Raw genomic sequence first — 21,528 nt, forward strand, 5'->3', positions numbered from 1 at the left:
GAGGCGATGTTTAGGACTGGGGTAGAGAAGAATTTGCTCAGGACAGGCAAGGGGCTCTTTCTACCCAGTGTCTGGGAGGACAGAAAAGCCTGTGCTGAGATTGGCTATGTAGGTGGGGCTGGAGACCTCCTGGTGCAGTGGGGTGATGTTGCCTCGTGTAGGCGGGTGCTGAGCTCCAGGCCTGGACCACGGATGGAATCTGAAAGGAGGTACAGAGACCTCTGTCCAAGTGGGCTCAGAGATTGGGGCTAGAGGTGGGATGAATTGGCTGGGGACCCAACCTGGGAGTCCAGAGTCCCACCGAGGTGAGGTTCCTGGATAGGAGGGGCGTGAGACTGAGACAGAAACTGGGTGAGGCTGCCGAGGTGGGCGGATCACTTGAGGTCAGGAGTTGGAGACCAGCTTGGCCAACATGGTGAAACTCTGTCTCTACTAAAAATAAAAAATTAGCCGGGCATGGTGGCACGTGCCTTTAGTCCCAGCTACTGGGGAGGCTGAGGCAGGAGAATGGCTTGAACCTGGGAGGCAGAGGTTGCAGTGAGCTGAGATCGCGCCACTGCACTCCAGCCTGGTGACAGAGCAAGACTCCGTCTCAAAAAAAAAAAAAAAAAAGGAAACTGGGTGAGGCTGGATGGAGGTGAGCTTATCCATCTAGGGAAGCAGAGTTTTCCCTGCATGCTGAAAGGCAGGGCTGTCTGAACCCAAGACTTGCAGAAAACGGAGTCCTGGCCAGGCATAGTGGCTAACGCCTGTAATGTCAACACTCGGAGGCTGAGGCAGGAGGATCGTTTGAGCCCAGGAGTTTGAGAACAGAGGGAACATAGTGAGACCTCATCTCTACAAAAAAATCAAAAAGTTAGCCAGGTGTAGAGTCACCCTGTGGTCCCACTTGGGAGGCTGCAATGGGAGGATTGCTTGAGCATGGGAGGTGGAGGCTGCAGTGAGTTGTGATCACACCATTGCACTCCAGCCTGAGCAACAGAGCAAGACCCTGTCTCCAAAAAAAAAAAAAGAAAAAGAAAAAGAAAAAAGAAAAGAAAACAGAGCTCTACCTGGGGACACAGCCTTGTCTGAAGATTCCAAGGAAACACAGCCCTGTCCTGGGGAGGGGGTTTAGGGGGGTCACGCTCTGCCCCAGAATCTCAGGGGTCCATCCCTGCCCCTCCGTGTCCCCCATCAGCGAGCAGATCAGCCGGCGGCAGTCTCAGGTGGACCGCCTGTACGTGGCACTCAAGGAGCTGGGTGAGGAGCGCCGGGTGGCTCTGGAACAGCAGTACTGGCTGTACCAGCTCAGCCGCCAGGTGAGCGAGCTTGAGCACTGGATTGCCGAGAAGGAGGTGGTGGCTGGCTCACCCGAGCTCGGCCAGGACTTTGAGCATGTCTCGGTGAGCATCATTAGTAATAAGTGATACCAGGAACTACCACTAAGGTTCTCTGGGCCTTAGTTTCCTCATCTGTAGTATGAGGATAATAACAGCACCCGCCTCATGGCTCTGCTCTGAGACAAATGAGTTAATATAATGTAAAGCACTGAGGACCCTGCTTGGCACACATGCTGCCTCACACAGTGTTAGTTATTATTATCAGCTTATTATTTTATTGTTACTTATTGTTATTTTTATTGTTACTATTTTGTTACTATTCTTGCCAGGTGTTCAGTAAGTGTTAGATATTATTTTTTATGATGATGATGATGATTGTCATTACTCTTACCTGCCGCAAAATGGTAGCCTCTGCCAGGTATGGTGGCTCATGCCTGTAATCCCAACACTTTGGGAAGCCGAGGCAGGTGGATCACTTGAGGTCAGGAGTATGAGACCAGCCTGGCCAACATAGTGAAACCCCGTCTCTACTAAAAACACAAAAAAATCAGCTGGACATGGTGGCACACGCCTGTAGTCCTAGCTGTTTGGGAGGCTGAGGCAGGAGAATCGCTTGAACTGGGGAGGTGAAGGTTGCAGTAAGTGGCTATTGAACCACTGCACTCCAACCTGGGCGACAGAGCAAGACTCTGTATCAAAAAGAAAAAAAGAATTGTAGGCTGGAGGGGGCTGGTGTATGCTGCCCCTTTGCTCACTTTGCTGTACCCCTCCCCCCCGCCACTTGCTGATGGCAGGTGCTGCAGGAGAAATTCTCAGAGTTCGCCAGCGAGACAGGTACGGCAGGGCGGGAACGGCTGGCAGCTGTGAACCAGATGGTGGATGAGCTGATCGAGTGTGGCCATACAGCAGCGGCCACCATGGCCGAGTGGAAGGACGGACTGAACGAGGCCTGGGCTGAGCTGCTGGAGCTCATGGGCACACGGGCCCAGCTGCTGGCCGCCTCTCGGGAGCTTCATAAGTTCTTCAGTGACGCCCGAGAGCTTCAGGGACAGATTGAGGAGAAGCGGAGGCGGCTGCCCCGCCTGACCACCCCGCCTGAGCCGAGACCCAGCGCCAGTTCCATGCAGCGGACCCTGAGAGCCTTTGAGCATGACCTGCAGCTCCTCGTGTCCCAGGTGGGGCGCCGGTGGCCATCAGGGCAGGTGGGAGGGCCTGGACAGCTGTGGGCAGCAGAGTGGGCAAAAATCAGGCTGTGGAGCAGGTCGAAGTTAGGCAGTGGCACAGACAGAAAGTGGACTACAGAACAGGAAGAAATTAGATAATGGAGCAGATAGAAAATGGACTGATGGAATGGTATATAGAAATCAGGTATTGGCAGGGAAAAGTGGTACCTTAGAAGGTCTCACAGATATTAAACAGCTTCCGGCTGGACGTGGTGGCTCCCTTTGGGAGACCGACGCAGGCGGATCATCTGAGATCAGGAGTTTAAGACCAGCCTGGTCAACGTGGTGAAACCCCATCTCTACTAAAAATACGAAAATTAGCCAGGTCTGGTGGCAGGCACCTGTAATCCCAGCTACTTGGGAGGCTGAGGCAGGAGAATCACTTGAACCCGGGAGGAGGAGGTTGCAGTGAGCCCAGATCTCGCCATTGCACTCCATCCAGCCTAGGTGACAAGAGTGACACTCCGTCTCAAAAAAAAAAAAAACAAAAAAAACTTCCAATAGAGAATGGGCAGTGGTTCTCCTAAAACTGTGAATTTTACCTAAATCCAGATCAAGGGTCTAAAGGGAATTTTGAGAAGTCTGAGAGGAATTTGGCTGTGGTGTAGATAGAAATTAGACAACAGACAAGGCCAGGCGCGGTGGCTCACGCCTGTAATCCCAGCACTTTGGGAGGCCGAGGCGGGCGGATCATGAGGTCAGGAGTTCAAGACCACTCTGACCAACATGATGAAACCCTGTCTCTACTAAAAAAAACAAAAATTAGCAGGCGTGGTGGCGGGCGCCTGTAATCCCTGCTACACAGGAGGCTGAGGCAGGAGAATCGCTTGAACCCGGGAGGGGGAGGTTGCAGTGAGCCAAGATGGCGCCACTGCACTCCAGCCTGAGCGACAGAGTGAGACTCCATCTCAAAAAAAAAATAAAAAAGAACTTAGATAACAGGTCTCTGATAGAAATCATATGACTTTTCTGAAAGTAATTTGATGGGGGTGAATTTAATGAAAAAGGCACCAGAGATATTAGAAATTAGGCAGAGGTTCTGGCCAGAATTCGGAGGTAGATCTGAGCAGTCAGATGGAAATGAAGCTGCGGGCCCCATACAACTTAGGCAGCAGGAAATTGGGTTGCAGGTCTAATGGAAGGTAGAAGTTGGGCAATTTTTTTTTTTTTTTTTTTTGAGGCAGAGTCTCACTCTGTCACCCAGGCTGGAGTGCAGTAGCATGATCTCAGCTCACTGCAACCTCTACCTCCCAGGCTTAAGCAGTTCTCCTGCCTCAGCCTTCCAAATAGCTGGGATTACATGCACGCACCACCACACCTGGCTAATTTTTATATTTTTAGTAGAGACGGGATTTCACCATGTTGGCCAGGCTGGCCTCAAAATCCTGACCTCAGGTGATCCACCCATCTCGGCCTCCCAAAGTGCTGGGATTACAGGCATGCGCTACTATGCCCAGCTGGCAATTATTATTATTATTATTATTATTATTATTATTAGGCAGAGTCTCGCTTTGTCACCCAGGCTGGAGTGTAGTGGTGTAATCTCGGCTCACTGCAGCCTCCGCCTCCTGGGTTCAAGCGATTCTCCCGCTTCAGCCTCGAGTAGCTGGGACTACAGGTGCAAGCCGCCACACCCAGCTAATTTTTGTATTTTTAGTAGAGATGGGGTTTCACCATGTTGGCCAGGCTGCTGTTGAACTCCTGACCTCAAGTGATCTGCCCGCCTTGGCCTCCCAAAGTGCTGGGGTTATAGGCATGAGCCACCGCGCCCAGCCCAGTTATTTTTATAAATCCTACAAATGACTTAGAAATCAGGCTGAGAGATTCATAGTAATAAGTGGTGGATCTGTTAGAGATGGGGAGGTCACACCAAAAGAAATCAGGAGATTGAACCAACAGAGTGAGCAGCAGGCTGAGCACAGTGGCTCACGCCTATAATCTCAGCACTTTGGGAGGCCCAGCTGGGAGGATTGCTTGAGCCCAGGAGTTCAAGATGAGCCTGGGCTACATAGTGAGACTCCATCTCTATTACAACATATATGTATATATCCTGGTACAGTGGCATGCACCTGTAGTTCAGCTATTAGTAGGCTGAGGCAGGAGGATCACTTCAGCCCAGGATGTCAAGGCTGCAGTGAATGGTGTTTGTGCCACTGCACTGCAGCCTGGGCAACAGAGCAAGACCCTGTCTCAGAAAAACAAACAAACAAGAAACCCAAAACCCAAAAGACAGAGTGAGCAGAACTCATACAGCAGAATGAATGGAAATGGGGCAGGGGACTAATGGCAATTGAACAGCCATTGTGTAGGAAACTGGGCTACTATGAAGGAGTGGGTTTGAAATAAACCGAGTTAAAAAAAAAATTAGCACATCTAAAAGACATCAAAGTGGAAAGGGGTTTCCTGAAAGACCCAAGGTAGAGGTGGGCCTGCCTGAAAACATAGGTGACAGACCCAATAGAAATAAAGCTCTCAGACCAAAAGAAATCAGGCAGTCAGTTGAAAGAGACGTGGTAGTAGATCTAAAAGAAGTCAGAACGCGGGTAAGTCAAAGAGAAATCAGGCAGCGGATATGACAGGAGCCTGGCTGTGGGATCACAGTGTGAGGCTCCTTATATCTTGAGGTTCCGCGCTGGAGCAGATGGTGGGAGGGAGGGCACAGCCTGGACCCCGTGGAGGGCTGGCGCCCGACCTGGCATGCCCCTCAGGTACGGCAGCTGCAGGAGGGGGCGGCCCAGCTGCGGACGGTGTATGCGGGTGAACATGCCGAGGCCATCGCTAGCCGGGAGCAGGAGGTGCTGCAGGGTTGGAAAGAGCTGCTGTCAGCCTGTGAGGATGCCCGCCTGCATGTCAGCTCCACGGCCGACGCCCTGCGCTTCCACAGCCAAGTCCGCGACCTGCTCTCCTGGATGGATGGCATCGCCAGCCAGATTGGGGCAGCCGACAAGCCCAGGTGCCCCTCATCCCTCCTCGGGCTTCCTGCCTCCCCCTGGTGGCCTCCCCCAGCCGCCCCCAGCCCTTGACAGCCCCCTTCTCAATGGAATGACAACAGCCAATATCTGTGTGGCGCCTCTGTGTGCCAGGCACTGTTCTAGGTGCTTCGTGTGTATTCAGACCCCTTTTTTAGGCCTGTCATTGGGGACTTCGGTCTTGGGGCATCCTTCTGTCCTCTGTCCTTCCAAGTTGCCCATTATTACCCTCTCCATGGGATGTCACAGCATGAAACAGGCTAAAGACAGGATGGGCAAGGGAGGTGTGGGACTGTATTTGTGAGGGTGGGTGAAGGATTCTAACAATTCCAGCATCTCGGTGGCTTCGTTAGTAGGCATTGGCTTATTGCTCACATAGTGGTTGGATGTGAGTGTCCGGCAGAATCCTGTCCCCTGGTGACTGGGAGCCAGGGTCCTTCCATCATGCCACCCTGGGAGTCACGTGCTGGACCCTCTGCATCCCGCTGCAGATGGGAAAAGACAGCAGGAGGATCACACAGAAGGTTTTAGGGATAAAGTCAGCACCCACACACTGCCAGCCCAGTGGCCTAACCTGTCTGCCAGGGAGGCTGCAAATTTTTTTTTCTCTTGAGATGGAGTCTTGCTCTGTTGCCCAGGCTGGAGTGCAGTGGCCCAATAGCATCTCACTGCAACCTCCATCTCCCAGGTTCAAGCAATTCTCCTGCCTCAGCCTCCCAAGTAGCTGGGACTACAGGCACCCACCACCACGTCTGGCTAATTTTGTATTTTTAGTAGAGACAGGGTTTCACCGTGTTGGCCACTCTGGTCTCAAACTCCTGGCCTCAAGTGGTCCACCTGCCCCAGCCTTCCAAAGTGCTGGGATTACAGGCGTAAGCCACCGTGCCTGACCTAGGCTGGAAATTTAGTCTCATGGTGTGGCTAAGAAGAAAAGGACCTGGGGAATCAGGGACACCTGGCATTGCTTCTGGGAATGCAGGTTCTGGAGCCTGCATTCATTTACTCAGCAAATATGTATTAAATGCATATGGTGTGCCACGTGGTGAGCAAGGCCAAACCCTTGCCCTGAGACAGATTGCAGTCTCATAGCACTTATTAGTTTCTGAAATATAGTATGGGGACGGGGCACGGTGGCTCACGCCTGTAATCCCAGCACTTTGGGAGACGGAGGCAGGCGGATCACCTGAGCTCAGGAGTTTGAGACCAGCCTGGCCAACATGGCAAAACTCCGTCTCTACTAAAAATACAAAAATTAGCCAGGCATGGTGGCGGACACCTGTAATCCCAGCTACTTGGGAGGCTGAGGCAGGAGAATCGCTTGAACCCGGGAGGTGGAGGTCACAGTGAGCCAAGATCGTGCCACTTCACTCCAGCCTGGGTGACAAGAGCAAAACTCCATCTCAAAAAAAAAAAAAAGAAAAGAAAAAGAAAAAATGAAATATAGTGTGGGTATATATACATAGGAAGGGAATGATAGCTCGGCAGGATGTACGTTTGACTGGAGACCTGAATGAAGTGATGGGTGAGTCAGGTAAAGTTTTGGGGGAAGAGTTTTCTAGGTGGAGGGACCCACAAGTGCAAGGGCCCAGAAGTGGGCTGTAGTTAGGCATGTGTGAGGAAGAGCTACAGATCACTGTGGCCAGATGGAGGGAGGGAGTGAGGGAGTGTAGGGTGAGAGGAAGTGAGGTCAGAGGGGCACTGGGGCCCTGGAAACCACACATGGTAAGGAGCATGCCTTCTCTATGAGGAACGTGGGAGCCATGCGAGAGTTTAGAGCAGAGTGGAGTGGTGATGTGTATATTTGAGAAAAATAGGCCGGGCATGGTGGCTCATGCCTGTCATCCCAGCACTTTGGGAGGCCAAGGCGGGTGGATCACTTGAGGACAGGACTTTGAGACCAGCCTGGCCAATGTGGCAAAACCCTGCCTCTACTAAAAATACAAAAATTAGCTGGGTGTTGTCGCATGCGCCTGTAATCCCAGCTACTGGGGAGGCTGAGGCAGGAGAATTGCTTGAACCTGGAAGGTGGAGGTTGCAGTGTGCTGAGATCGTACCACTGCACTCTAGCCTGGGCGACAGAGCGAGACTTCGTGTCAAAAAAAAAAAAAAAAAAAAAAAAAAAAAAAAAAAAGGCCGGGCGCAGTGGCCCACACCTGTAATCCCAGCATTTTGGGAGGTTGAGGTGGGCGGATCACTTGAGGTCAGGAGTTCGAGAGCAGCTTGACCAACATAGAGAAACCTCATCTCTACTAAAAATACAAACAGCCACATGTGGTGGCACATGCCTGTAATCCCAGCTACTTGGGAGGCTGAGGCAGGAGAATTGCTTGAACCCGGGAGGCGGAGGTTGCGGTGAGCCAAGATTGTGCCATTGCACTCCAGCCTGGGCAACAAGAGCGAAATTCTGTCTCAAAAAAAAAAAATTAAATATACAGGGAAGTAAAGGTAACCCACATATGTATCGTGAACACTTGGCTTGAACAACCATCAACATTTGGCCAATCTAGCCAAAAGAGGTGGCTCACGCCTGTAATCCCAACACTGGGAGGCCAAGATAAGAGGATCACTTGAGCCCAGGAGTTTGAGACCACCCTACGCAACATAGTGAGACCCCATCTCTACAAAAAAGAAAAAAATTAGTCAAGCATGGTGGTGTGCATGCCTGTTGTCCCAGCTACTTGGGAGTCTGAGGGAAGAGGATCACTTGGGTCCAGGAGGGTCAGGCTGCAGTGAGCCATGATTATGCCATTTCACTGCAGCCTGGGTGACAGAGCGAGATTCTGTCTTAAAAAAAAAAAAAATTTTTTTTTTTTAATTAGCTGGGCATTGTGGTGCATGCCTGTAGTCCCAGCTACTCTGGAGGCTAAGCCAGGAGGATCACTTGAGCCCAGGTGGTAGATTCAAACCATAGCATGAAGCTATGATTGCCAACTGATGGAACCTTCAGAAACTTGGAATTTGTTTTGGACATAAGATGGCTTAGAATGGTGCTGTCCAATAGTTATATAACACGAGCCACAAATGTGAGCCACATATATACTTTAAAATCTTCTTGAGGCCATATTAAGAAAGCAAAGCAAACAAAAATTAATTTTAGCAATACATTTTTATTTAACCTGACATACCCAAAATATTATCACTTCAACAAGTAGTCAATATTAAAACTATTAATGAGGCCAGGCAGTCTCGAACTTCAGGCCTCAGGTGATCCGCCCGCTGCAGCCTCCCAATCTCAGCCAAGTGGAGATGGCACCACTGCAGTCCAGCCTGGGTGACAGAATGAGACTCCGTCTCAAAAACAACAACAAAAACAAAGAAACAAAACTAGTAATGAGGCCGGGCGCAGTGGCTCATGCCGGTAATCTTGGCTGAGATTGGGAGGCTAAGGCGGGCGGATCACCTGAGGCCAGAAGTTCGAGACCAGCTTGGCCAACATGGCGAAAATCCATCTCTACTGAAAATACAGAACAAAAAATTAGCCGGCTTGGTGGCGGGCGCCTGTAGTCCCAGCTACTGGGGAGGCTGAGGCAGGAGAATTGCTTGAACCCGGGAGGTGGAGGCTGCAGTGAGCCAAGATCACGCCATTGCACTCCAGCCTGGGCAAGAAGAGCAAATCTCTGTCTCAAAAAAAAAAAACAAAAACAAAAAACGAAAAAAGGCCGGGTGCGGTGGCTCACGCCTGTAATCCTAGCACTTTGGGAGGCCAAGGCAGGTGGATCACCTGAGGTCAGGAGTTTGAGACCAGCCTGACAAACATGTTGAAACCCCGTTTCTACTAAAAATAGAAAAAAATTAGCCAGGCATGGTGGCAGGCACCTGGAATCCCAGCTACTCAGGAGGCTGAAGCAGGGGAATCGCTTGAACCTACCTAGAAGGGGGAGGTTGCAGTGAGCAGAGATCGCACCACTGCACAACAACAACAAAAAACTATTAATGAGACATTTTACATTCTTTTTTACATTAACTCCACAAAATCTGGTGTGCATTTTACACTTTACACCAGAATTCAGACTGGCCACATTTCAAGTGCTCACATGTCTAGTGGCTGCTGCCTTGGAGAGCACAGACTTGGAACGTTAAAGTCATTGGCTAGTGGAACCTTCAGAAGCATAGCTAGGAAAAGTTAGAAAATTTGGATCTTGGCTGGGTGCGGTGGCTTATGCCCATAGCCTCGAACTTTGGGAGGCTGAGGCAGGTGGATTGCTTGAGCCCAGGGGTTTGAGACCAGCCTGGGCAACATAGCAAGACCCTGTCTCTACAGAAAATAAAAAATTAGTTGGGTGTGATGGTGTGCACCTGTGGTCCCTGCTACTCAGGAGGCTGAGGCAGGAGGGATTGCATGAGCCCAGGAGGTTGAGGCTGAAGTGAGCTGTGATCTTGCCACTGCACTCCAGCCTGGGCAACAGAGCAAGACCCTATTAAAAAAAAAAAAAAGGAAAATTTGGATCTTGGAATCCTAGAAGGTTAGAATCACCAAAGTGTGAAATTTTAGAAACTTGGAAAATTTGAATCATTGAATGAACGAACCATGGACCCTCAGAACTTGGTCATCGAAAGTAGGTGTCTCAGCCTGGTGCAGTGACTCACGCCTGTAATCCCAGCACTTTGGGAGGCTGAGACGGGAGGATCACCTGAGGTCAGGAGTTCAAGACCAGCCTGGCCAACATGGCAAAACCCCATCTCTACAAAAAATACAAAAATTAGCTGGGCGTGGTGGCGGGCACCTGTAATCCCAGCTACTCAGGAGGCTGAGGCAGGAGAATCGCCTGAACTCGGGAGGTGGAGTTTGCAGTGAGCCGAGATCGCCCCACTGCACTCCAGCCTGGGCCATAGAGTGAGATTCTATCTCAAAAAAAAAAAAAAAAAAGTAGGTGTCTTGAGGTGGTGTGGGATGTCAGCCTCAAGGATTCGGGGTCACCAGGAGCCACATGTGTGGGGCAGGCTGAGGAGGCTCCCCGTGGCTCAGATCCCTGCCTGCCACCCACTGCAGGGACGTGTCATCAGTGGAGGTGCTCATGAACTACCACCAGGGCTTGAAGACTGAGCTGGAGGCGCGGGTGCCTGAGCTGACCACCTGCCAGGAGCTGGGGCGATCTCTGCTGCTCAACAAAAGTGCCATGGCTGATGAGGTGGGGAGCAGGGAGGGGGTCTGCCTCTGCCACCTGGGCACATTGGGGTGGAAGCCATTCCACACCCTGACTTCCCTCCCACCCACCTGCCACTCCCAGATCCAGGCACAGCTGGACAAGCTGGGAACAAGGAAGGAGGAGGTGTCGGAAAAGTGGGACCGCCATTGGGAGTGGCTGCAGCAGAGTGAGTGGGGGCCCAGGCACATGTGGCTCAAGAGCACAGGGACATGCTCCAGCCTGTCCAGCCAAGGCCCAGAGGGTGACAGGAGCATGCTTTGCACCCTACCCATGGGTCTCCAGAAGCAAACATAAGGGCCTGGAAGGGTGGACAAGGGGGCTGCCTTGCTATTGAATACCCACCCCCCCTCCAAAAAAAAGTCTTAAAGTCCTGGGTGGGAGGACATTAAGGAAGAAGGAATGGGAGTCAGAAAGGAGGAATGATGCCCACTGAATAGCCCCAGCCTCTGCCATTCCTGCAGAGCCCAGGATGGTCAGGGCTGGGGTATGGAAAGCCGGAGGGGTGTGGAAGGCCAGGGGAAACAGCCAATGCCCCCAGGAAGGGCCCCAGATGCCCCAGAATCCTTACCCTGCCTGCCCCTCCTCAGTGCTGGAGGTGCACCAGTTTGCCCAGGAGGCGGTGGTGGCTGATGCCTGGCTGACAGCCCAGGAGCCGCTCCTGCAGAGCCGGGAGCTGGGCAGCAGCGTGGATGAGGTGGAGCAGCTTATCCGGCGACACGAGGCCTTCCGCAAAGCGGCTGCAGCCTGGGAAGAGAGGTTCAGCTCTCTGCGGCGCCTGACGACGGTCAGCTCCCCAGATCCTGTCCCATTACCCCCACCGCCACCAAGACCCCCACACCCATGGCTCTATATGAGACAGACACACCAAGACATGGTGCTTAGTCCTGTGTTGTGTGAGTGCCAAGACAGACCCTTGCTAGGCTTGGGAGCAGAGGGACACACCTGTCACCAGTGACAGCCCAGAATGTCAGGGATGTGATAGGAGAAGAACAAGCAGAAGGATAGTGCCTGGGATGGGGGAGAGGGAGGGGGAGCTGGTGTGGGGGATTCTATTGTGAGACTTGAATAATTAGGTGAAGAGACTGTAGTAATAAAAAGGATTAGGCCGGGTGTGGTGGCTCATGCCTGTAGTCCCAGCACTTTGGGAGATCAAGATAGGCAGATCACTTGAGGCCAGGAGTTTGAGACCAGCCTGGCCAACATGGTGAAACCTCATCTCTACTAAAAATACAAAAATTAGCTGGGCGTGGTGGTACACACCTGTAATCCCAGCTACTCAGTAGGCTGAGGCAGGAGAATTGCTTGAACCTGGGAGGCAGAGGTTGCGGTGAGCCGAGATCGTGCCCCTGCACTCCAGCCTGGGCAGCAGAACAAGACTCCATCTCAAAAAAAAAAAAAAAAAAAAAAAAGGCTTAAAGGCTGGGTGGGGTGGCTTACACCTGTGATCTCTTTGGAAGGCTTAGGCAGGAGGATCACTTGAACCCTTGAACCCAGGAGTTCAAGACCAGCCTTGGCAACATACCGAGAACCCGTCTCTACCAAAACCAAAAGCGAACAAAGAAAAAACAGCCAGGTGTGATGGCACGGGCCTGTAGTTCCAGCTCCTCAGAGGGGTGACAGACTCGAGGATCACTTGAGCACTGGAGGTCGAGGCTGCAGTGAGCTATGATCTTGCCGCTTGCACTCCAGCCTGGGCGACAGAGCAAGACTCTCTCAAAAATAAATAAATAAATAAATAAAGTCTTAAAGTCCTGGGTGGGGGAACATTAAGGAAGGAGAAATGGGAGTCAGAAAGGCACGCAGAGAAATTGATTTACCCAATTTAAAAAAAAGTGATTTAGCCAATTGTTAAAAGAGCAATAGGTTTTTGCCGGCGAGAATAGGCTTTAAGTTCTTGGCAGAGAGCAAAGCATCATACAGGCCTGGACACCTTGCTTTTTCAAGGAACTGATCAATTGAGTGGTGAGGCAGAAAACCCAGGCCGCCTCCCCGGACCTCCCCCTTATCCTGCCCCTGCCCCACGCCTCCAACCTAACCCTGGTCCCTCCATCCTCAGATCGAGAAAATCAAGGCGGAACAGAGCAAGCAGCCGCCCACCCCACTGCTGGGGCGCAAGTTCTTTGGGGACCCCACGGAACTGGCGGCCAAGGCGGCGCCCCTGCTGCGGCCAGGGGGCTATGAAAGGGGCTTGGAGCCCCTGGCCCGCCGGGCCTCGGACACGCTCTCCGCCGAGGTGCGGACTCGGGTTGGGTATGTGCGCCAGGAGCTCAAGCCCGAGCGCCTCCAGCCGCGCATTGACCGGCTGCCGGAGATCCCGGGGAGGGTGGAGCCCGCGGCCCTGCCTGCCGCACCAGAGGACGCGGCGGAGACCCCCGCGACCCCCGCGGCCCATGTGGCGGCGGAGCAGGTCCGGCCACGGCCGGAGCGCCAGGAGTCAGCTGATCGCGCGGAGGAGCTGCCCAGGAGGCGGCGGCCCGAGCGGCAAGAGTCAGTCGATCAATCTGAGGAGGCCGCGCGGAGGCGGCGGCCGGAGCGGCAGGAGTCAGCGGAGCACGAGGCGGCACACAGCCTTACCCTGGGCCGCTACGAGCAGATGGAGCGGCGGCGCGAGCGGCGTGAGCGGCGCTTGGAGCGGCAGGAGTCCAGCGAACAGGAGATGCCCATCAGAGGGGACCTGGTCAAAGGGTGAGGCGCCCGCCGTATGACCAGGAAGTGAGGGGAGGGGAAAACGGAGAGCTCCTAGAACCCCTCAGGCCCAGTGAAGGGGCTTCAGGGCTCAGAACTTCCCAAGGAAGGAGATATCGTCGCGGTACCCATTTTGCAGAGGTGTAAACTGAGGCTGCAAGATAATCGATGTGCCCATTATTACACAGGAAGGGAAGCCCTTCCTGTTGAAAGAAAAGGCAGAGTGCCTTTCTCCAGACGTAGGTTCCTGGTCCCTGGGTTGTGACTCCTGCATCAAGTCTCCCGGGTGCCCCGAAGCAGGGATTTTGTCCTCTCTGTGCCTCAGTTTGCCCACTGGGCTAATGGTGGAACCCTCACCTCCTTGATTGGAGAGGAGGCCCTTTATCACAGTTCTCTCAGCAGCCTTATGAAGTGGGGGCTGTTGTCTTCTCCATTGTATGGCTAGGGCAACAGAGGCACAAAGAGGGCAAGTCACTCAGCTTAAATGAACCAGGACTTTCAGAATCCAGAGTTGGCCAGTGTGTGTTGTGCAGATTTGTCCAATCAGCTGTGTGTGTCTCCAGAAAGAGGCCTTTGGTCAGGAGACAATGACTTCTTGACTCTTTTTAAATTTCACATTTCATGAACATTTGCTGAGTGCCCACTCTGCCTGGCATGTGCTGAGTCGAGCAATGACTGAACCAGTCCCATCCCTGACTTCAGAGACTCACAGTCCATTGGGGAAAACAGGCTTGTCATCAATGATGACCCAGAATTATCTGGGCTGGAATGGGGGCGATCGGGGGACTGGAGAGTCAGGGGTGGGTGGAGAAAAGCAACGTTTGCAAGTTGTTCTTTGTGCTGCTTAAAATTCAAAGGGGCGTCTGGGTGCGGTGGCTCACGCCTGTAATCTCAGCACTTTGGGAGGCCGAGGCGGACGGATCACTTGAGGTCAGAAGTTCGAGGCCAACCTGGCCAACATAGCAAAACTCTGTCTCTACTAAAAATGCAAAAATTAGCCGGCGTGGTGGCACACACCTGTAGTACCAGCTACTTGGGAGGCTGAGGCAGGGGAATCGCTTCAACACAGGAGGCCGAGGTTGCAGTGAGCCGAGATCGTGCATCACTGCACTCCAGCCTGGGCAATAGAGCAAGACTCCATCTCAAAAAAAAAAAAAAATTCAAAGGGGCGAGAGGTTTGGTCCTCCATTCAGCAGACATGTCCCAAACACCTGTGGTACCTAAGGCGAGCATCTAAGAGAAACAGCTGCAGGGGCCTGGCACTTCCAGCTAAGAAGTGGAGGCTCCTCTGCCCAGGCAGGCAGGTCTCTGGGAGAAGGAACTCTGGTTTCATTGGGTGTTTCTGTCCCCCATCCCCCAGGAAGGCCACCCTGGCTGACATTGTGGAACAGCTGCAGGAGAAAGAGGCAGGCCCAGGGCTGCCTGCTGGGGTAAGTTGAGCCTCGGATGGGTGGGGATACGAGGACCCCTTTTTCAGAGCAGGAGGCAGGATCTCAGAAACAGTCAGTGCCTAGCCCTGGCAGGACCCATTCCCTACCTGGACCCTGCAGAGACAGCATGGACTCTCAGGGTCCCCAGAATCTGAAAATGTCCCCCTTAGAAAGACGGGGCACCTACCTAAGAGACCCCTACTCCCCCTCCACAGACACACCACACACACAACACACACACACACACACACACACACACACAGACTCTTCCCACATCTGTCCTGGACTCCGTATTTCTTCAGCCCAGTGGGGTCCCAAATTTCTTCATAGCCTCATACACACACACACACAGAAGGAAGCCCCAGATTCCTCCTGCAGACAGCGGGGACACGCCCTGCTTGCACCCCCACCTCCAGAGATCTGGCTGCCTCTACCCACCACCAAGAGGGATTCCAAACCAAGGAGTCCTAACAGACTCACTCCCAAGACCCATGGGGCCCTAAGAATTGGGCCTCCACCCCTGAGGTCCTCCCATACTCGCCTCCGAGACAAATGGCCCTGTAGACGGATGGGACCCCAGACCCATGACTCCCCCAAACAGATGACGTCCACACCCCCTCCATGGACAGCACCCCTCTTCCCCCTCCCTTCACACAGCCGTCGCTGCCTCAGCCACGCGAGCTTCCCCCAGGTCGCCTGCCCAACGGGCTTGAGCTGCCCGAGCGGACACCTCGGCCGGACCGGCCCCGGGCGCGGGACCGGCCCAAGCCGCGACGGCGGCCGCGGCCCAGAGAGGGTGGTGAGGGCGGGGGAAGCCGGCGCTCGCGCTCCGCCCCGGCCCAGGGCGGCTCCGCCCCCGCGCCTCCGCCACCGCCCACTCACACAGTGCAGCACGAGGGCTTCCTACTGCGCAAGCGCGAGCTCGATGCAAACCGCAAGTCGTCCAACCGGTGAGCGTGTGGGCGGGGCTTTGGAAGGTGGGTCTCAGGCTCAGGGTGACCAATGAGGAGCAGTGGGACTGAGGAGGGGGTGTGGCTCAGCTTCAGGCCCTCCAGCAGGTGGGGGTGGTAGGTGGGGCCAGAGGAGGGGGTGGCTTAAATCAAGAAAGCCAACCAATGAGCAGGAGGGGGTGTGGTTTAACGGCAGGCCCTCCAACCCGTGGGGGTAGTAGGTGGGGCCAGATGAGGGGTGGGGCTCAACTTTGATGATTCCAACCAATGAACAGGAAGGGGTAGGACCTAAGGTTCGTGCATCTAATGGCTGATGGGTGGAGCTTAGGTGGGAACAGAAGGAAAATGTTCTGAAAGTGAATAAATTGGAACCTAACCTCTTAGCAACCAACCCAGGAGTTGACTAGCTAAATAGCAAAGAGGGAGGCGTCTAGTTGAGAACGTTTCAATGGCTTGTCGTGGAGCCTGGAGAGGTCACCCAACCAATGAGTGGGGTGGGTCCACCCTTGAAGTTTCAAATTGGGGGAGGGTCCGAAAACGGGAGAGCCCAAACTAATGACGGTAGGGGTTGGGAATGGGGAGTCATCTCTTACAGGTTTCCAGATGAGGGTCTAGGCATGATGTGCCTGCTCTTGGAGTCCAGCTCCTGCTTGTCCACCCTCTTTTTGTCCAACTGAGAGGCAGAATCTGGGGGCAAGTGGAGCCAAAAAGGGGTATCACCGGCCAGTAATGGAGTGAGGGCTAGTCCCAAGATATGAAGTGGGCAGGACAGATTCAGATTTTGCTAGTGGAATCCGTAGGTGGTCTTTCTTCCTCGTACCTAATGCCAAGGTAGGAATAAACAAGGGCACCTAGTGTGTCTTGCTCTTGGAGGGATTCCTCCAGGATCGAGGCTTTGGATGACTGGGGAGACAGGAATTCTTTATCCCAGACAGTAGACCAATAGACCTTCCTTGAGCAAGCTCCATGAGTGGGGAGGATTGAGTGGAGCAAAGGCTTATGGAGGAGACAGCTTAAGTCTTACCTTCAGGAAATTCAGTGTGGGAGGTGATAAGGAAGGGAAACCTCAGCCTGGGCAAAGGCTTGATACTGAGAGACTTAGATGCTCCCCTCAGGGCAGCAACAGCCATAAGGAAGAGCATTTTAGGCATATGGCCCAACTAGGGAGCAAAGGTCCAGAGGTAGGAAGGCTCAGGCATACGCAGCCCTTGAGGATGTTAATGAAGAGTTATCAAGCAGAGTGCTGCGGCTCTGCCTTGAGCCCCATCTTGTCGCTCCAGGTCGTGGGTGAGCCTGTACTGTGTGCTTAGTAAGGGGGAACTGGGCTTCTACAAGGACTCCAAGGGCCCGGCATCCGGGAGCACACACGGTGGGGAACCACTGCTCAGCCTGCACAAGGCCACCAGCGAGGTGGCTAGTGACTACAAGAAAAAGAAGCATGTCTTCAAGCTCCAGTGAGCCCCCCAATGGGCAGGAGGGAGGGATCCAAGGCTCAGCTTCAACTCCCAGTGGGACCCTGCCTTCCCTGGGGGACACTTGGTGGGCAGGTGGGCTGGGCCCCTTCCCCAGATCTCTCAAGTCCTGTGTCCCTTCCTGCAGGACCCAGGATGGCAGTGAGTTTTTGCTCCAGGCAAAAGATGAGGTGAGATCTGGTCCTTTCCTCCCTCTGTGTGGACCTCAGTAATGATCTGGCTGGCTGGCTCCTGACCCAGAGTGATGGGGCTGTGAGAAGGGACACTCACAGGCCAGAGTTATCAGGGCTGTAATGGGCAAGCCCACAGGCACTGAGAGCCCAAAGGAGGTTCCTAACCCAGCGGGGAGTGGGAAGGGCTTCAGGGAGGGCTGCCTGCAGTACCTGATGACAAAGTCCAACCTCTTTGCCATGGTCACTCAGGTAAGACTGGAATAGGAGGGAGTTCACTTTAAAAAGGGATGATTTGGCTGGTCACGGTGGCTCATGCCTGTAATCCCAGCACTTTGGGAGGCCAAGGCAGGCAGATCACCTGAGGTTAGGAGTTCAAGACCAGCCTGGCCAACATGGTGAAACCCCATCTCTACTAAAAAATACAAAAATTAACTGGGCATGGTGGCAGGCGCCTTAATCCCAGCTACTTGGGAGGCAGAGGGAGGAGAATCGTTTGAACCCGGAAGGTGAAGGTTGCAGTGAGCTGAGATGGAGCCATTGCACTCAAGCCTGGGGGACAACAGCGAGACTTCTTTCAAAAATAAAATAAAATAAAAATAAAAAGGGTGATTCAGAGAGGCGGCAGGGGTCTAAAAAAAGGAGTGATTCAGGTTGCGCACCATGGTTCATGCCTGTAATCCCAGCACTTTCGGAGGCCAAGGCAGGAGACTGCTTGAGCCCAGGACTTCAAGACCAGCCTGGGCAACACAGAAAGATCCCATCTCTATGGGTAATAATAATAATAAATTAGCCAGGAGTGGTGGCACATGCCTGTGGTCCCAGCTACTCAGGAGGCCGAGTGGAAGGATCACCTGAACCAGGAAGGTCAAGGCTACAATGAGCTGTGATTGTGCTATGGCACTCCAGGCTGGGTGACAGAGTGAGATTCTGTCTCAAAAACAAGAGGGGGTGGGTGATCTAGGTAGAGGGAACTGCAAGTGCAGAGGACCAGAGGTGCAGAATTGCAAAGGGTTAACTGCTAGAGGACAGAGTTCATGGAAGAAGGTCCCAGAAAGGTTCTCAGGACACGATGGGCCATTTGGAGGAGATTGGATTTTTTTACCTAAGGGCACTGGAGAGCTAGAGGGGATTACAGTGATGTGTAAAAAAGATTCCTGGCTGGGCGCAGTGGCTTACGCCGGTAATCTCAGCACTTCGGGAGGCCGAGGCAGGTGGATCACCTGAGGTCAGGAGTTCAAGACCAGCCTGACCAACATGGAGAAACCCCATCTCTTATGGCGCATGCCTGTAATCCCAGCTACTCGGGAGGCTGAGGCAGGAGAATTGCTTGAACCTGGAAGGTGGAGGTTGCGGTGAGCTGAGAAAGCGCCATTGCACTTCAGCCTGGGCAACAAGAGCAAAACTCCCTCTCAAAAACAAAATAAACAGGCCGGGCACGGTGGCTCACGCCTGTAATCCCAACACTGGGAGGCCGAGGCGGGCGGATCACAAGGTCAGGAGATTGAGACCATCCTGGCTAACACGGTGAAACCCCTTCTCTATTAAAAATACGAAAAACTTAGCCGGGCATGGTAGTGGGCGCCTGTAGTCCCAGCTACTTAGGAGGCTGAGGCAGGAGAATGGCGTGAACCCAGGAGGCAGAGCTTGCAGTGAGCCGAGATTGCACCACTGCACTCCAGCCTGGGAGACAGAGCGAGACTCCATCTCAAAACAAAACAAAAAAACAAAGCAAAACAAAACAAAAAAAGATTCCTTTGGCTACCTGGGTGGGTAGCCCAGGCTGCGGCCAGGACAGGGACCCAAGCGGGAGAGCGCATGGCTGGGCCACACAGGCCTGTAGGGAGAGGAGGAAGAGGAGTCTGAGAGAGGCAAGCATAGAGGTGGTTTGAAGAGATGTTGAGAGTAATAACCAACACTTGTTATCTCATTCAATCCTCACAAGACGCAATGAAGAAGTAGGCCTTTTTTTTTTTTTTTTTTTAGACAGAGTTTCTCTCTTGTTTTCCAGGCTGGAGTGCAATGGCGCAATCTTAGCTCACTGCAACCTCCACCTCCCGGGTTCAAGCGATTCTCCTGCTTCAGCCACCTAGGTGGCTGGGATTACAGGCATGCGCCACCATGCCCGGCTAATTTTTGTATTTTTAGTAGAGACGGGGTTTCTCCATGTTGGTCAGGCTAGTCTCAAACTTCTGACCTCAGGTGATCCACCCGCCTCGGCCTCCCAAATTGTTGGGATTACAGGCATGAGCCACCATGCCTGGCCGGAAGTAGGCCTTTACCCACTACATGACTTCTTTTACTTATCTGCACAATGAAGATTAAAAATAGTTTCTTGGCCTGTCATGGTGCCTCGCACCTGTAATTCCAGCACTTTGGAAGGCTGATGTGGGCAGATCATTTGAGGTCAGGAGTTCGAGACCAATGTGGCCAACGTGGCAAAACCCCATCTCTGCTAAAAATACAAAAAGCCAGTAGTGCCTGTAGTCCCAGATACTCGGGAGACTGAGGCACAAGAATCTCTTGAACCTGGGAGATGGAGGTTGCAGTGAGCTGACATCGAGCCATTGCACTCCAGCCTAGAGGACAGAGCAAGACTCTGTTTCCAAAAAAAAAAAAAAAAAGTTTCTTATCATAGGGTTACTGTGAGAATTAAATTGCTCCATGTTTAATTGATACATGATAAACTGATACTTAGCACAGGGCCTAATAAATATCAGTGCTCTAGTAGTGCCTGCCCACATTATTATCATTGTTTGTGTCATTTATCTCTGTAATAGGAGGTATATATAATCCTATTGCATAAGTTTAAGGGAATTAATCCACTAAAGTGTTTGGAACAGAGCCTGGCACATATTGCTATGTAACTGCATCATCATCATCATCATCATCATCATCATCATCCCTTTTTAATAGATGAGAAAACTGAATTTCAGAGAGGGTAGTCTGATTTGAAATTCACCTATTACTCCAGCTTCTCTCTTCCAAATACGGACTCTGCCCTGTTTCTTCCCCCAGGAGGAGATGAACGGCTGGCTGGAGGCTGTGGCTTCCTCGGTGGCGGAACACGCAGAGATCGCCCGCTGGGGCCAGACACTACCCACTACTTCATCCACAGATGAGGGCAACCCTAAGAGGGAAGGCGGAGATCGCAGGGCCAGCGGGCGCAGGAAGTGACTTCCCACCCCCAGGACCTGACACATCTCGTCTCCCCTCTTTTCCGCACTGTGGGCACAAAGACACTTTTCTTCCGTAGGGGCGGGAGCCCCTAGTTCCAACACTGAGGACGCGTGACCTGGTGGGCACCGGAAAGGAGGGGACTTCTCCTGCACCTCAAGAAGTGGTGGGGAGATTGCTGCCCCTATAGCCATATCTCGGCCCCTTCCCACTCACCACCCCCACCCCAGGTGCTGGGGCTCCCTTATTTTTATGCAATAACTGAGCTTGATGGGGGTGGGCAGGGGGCCAGTTGAGCCAAGCCCTCAGCCCCGATCTGCAGATCCTGCCCCAAGAAGCTGGGGTGGTGGGGGCGGTAATTCCTGCCCCTCTCTCTGCCCTAGGGATGGGCACGGGGGTGCTGGTGAGGTCCCCTGGACCATCCAGGGTGCTAGGGGGCAGGGAGGGGACACCCCCTCCCCGCCTTTACCTCACTTCCAATGCTGCCTTGATCTCTGTCTGGGAGGGGGGAGTGAAGGGGCCCTAGCCCTTGCACTCCGCCGCCTCAGAGCCATGCGGTTAATTCCTGACTTAGTTTATTTTTGCAAAACGTCGATCTCCTCCTCCCCCGCCCCGCATCCGCGAAGGCTTTTAATGGGAGGGGCGTCAAAGCTCAAAACTGTTTTCCTCTCTCCTCCTCCCTCCAGTTGTAAATGCCACCTCATGAGGGGAGGGGCGAGGGGAAGCCCTCCCCCCTGCATGCTTCTGGCTGGAGCACCTCCCTGGGGAGTGGGGGGATTGGGTTGTGGGCAGTCCCCATGGCCGCCTGGAGAAGCCGCTGGGGCCCGGGGGTGTGGGGCGGTGTGGCGGGCGCACACTGTATGTACCTATAATAAACCCTTTGGCTTTGACGGTCTATGGTCCTTTGTTTGGGTTTTCTGGGCTGCGCCCGGGAGGATTGAAAGGAGCGCTGTGGTGGCTGTAGGGGTGGGTGCGGGGTGGGG

The 21,528-nt window shown here is 53.3% G+C and overlaps 1 protein-coding gene across 2 annotated transcripts in view; it reads left to right on the forward strand.

Annotated features, from left to right (window-relative positions):
- The window catches only part of SPTBN4 (spectrin beta, non-erythrocytic 4), a 113,174-nt gene extending 91,734 nt beyond the window's left edge, over positions 1–21,440 (forward strand). Inside the window, exons 25-36 of one of the 2 annotated variants that reach the window (XM_030797442.1) lie at positions 1,181–1,385; positions 2,117–2,497; positions 5,254–5,498; positions 10,505–10,643; positions 10,743–10,827; positions 11,249–11,445; positions 12,718–13,346; positions 14,707–14,776; positions 15,434–15,726; positions 17,007–17,180; positions 17,326–17,368; positions 20,387–21,440. In XM_030797442.1, the coding sequence (XP_030653302.1) occupies positions 1,181–1,385; positions 2,117–2,497; positions 5,254–5,498; positions 10,505–10,643; positions 10,743–10,827; positions 11,249–11,445; positions 12,718–13,346; positions 14,707–14,776; positions 15,434–15,726; positions 17,007–17,180; positions 17,326–17,368; positions 20,387–20,545 (2,620 nt within the window). In that variant the 3' untranslated portion in view covers positions 20,546–21,440. Of the gene's footprint in view, positions 1–1,180; positions 1,386–2,116; positions 2,498–5,253; positions 5,847–10,504; positions 10,644–10,742; positions 10,828–11,248; positions 11,446–12,717; positions 13,347–14,706; positions 14,777–15,433; positions 15,727–17,006; positions 17,181–17,325; positions 17,369–20,386 lie in introns of those variants that run through there. The other variant, XM_030797443.1, reaches the window with a different exon arrangement.
- The last annotated feature ends 88 nt before the right edge of the window (positions 21,441–21,528 follow it).

The sequence above is a fragment of the Nomascus leucogenys genome, chromosome 17 (assembly GCF_006542625.1).
Source record: "Nomascus leucogenys isolate Asia chromosome 17, Asia_NLE_v1, whole genome shotgun sequence".
Lineage (NCBI taxonomy): Eukaryota > Metazoa > Chordata > Mammalia > Primates > Hylobatidae > Nomascus > Nomascus leucogenys.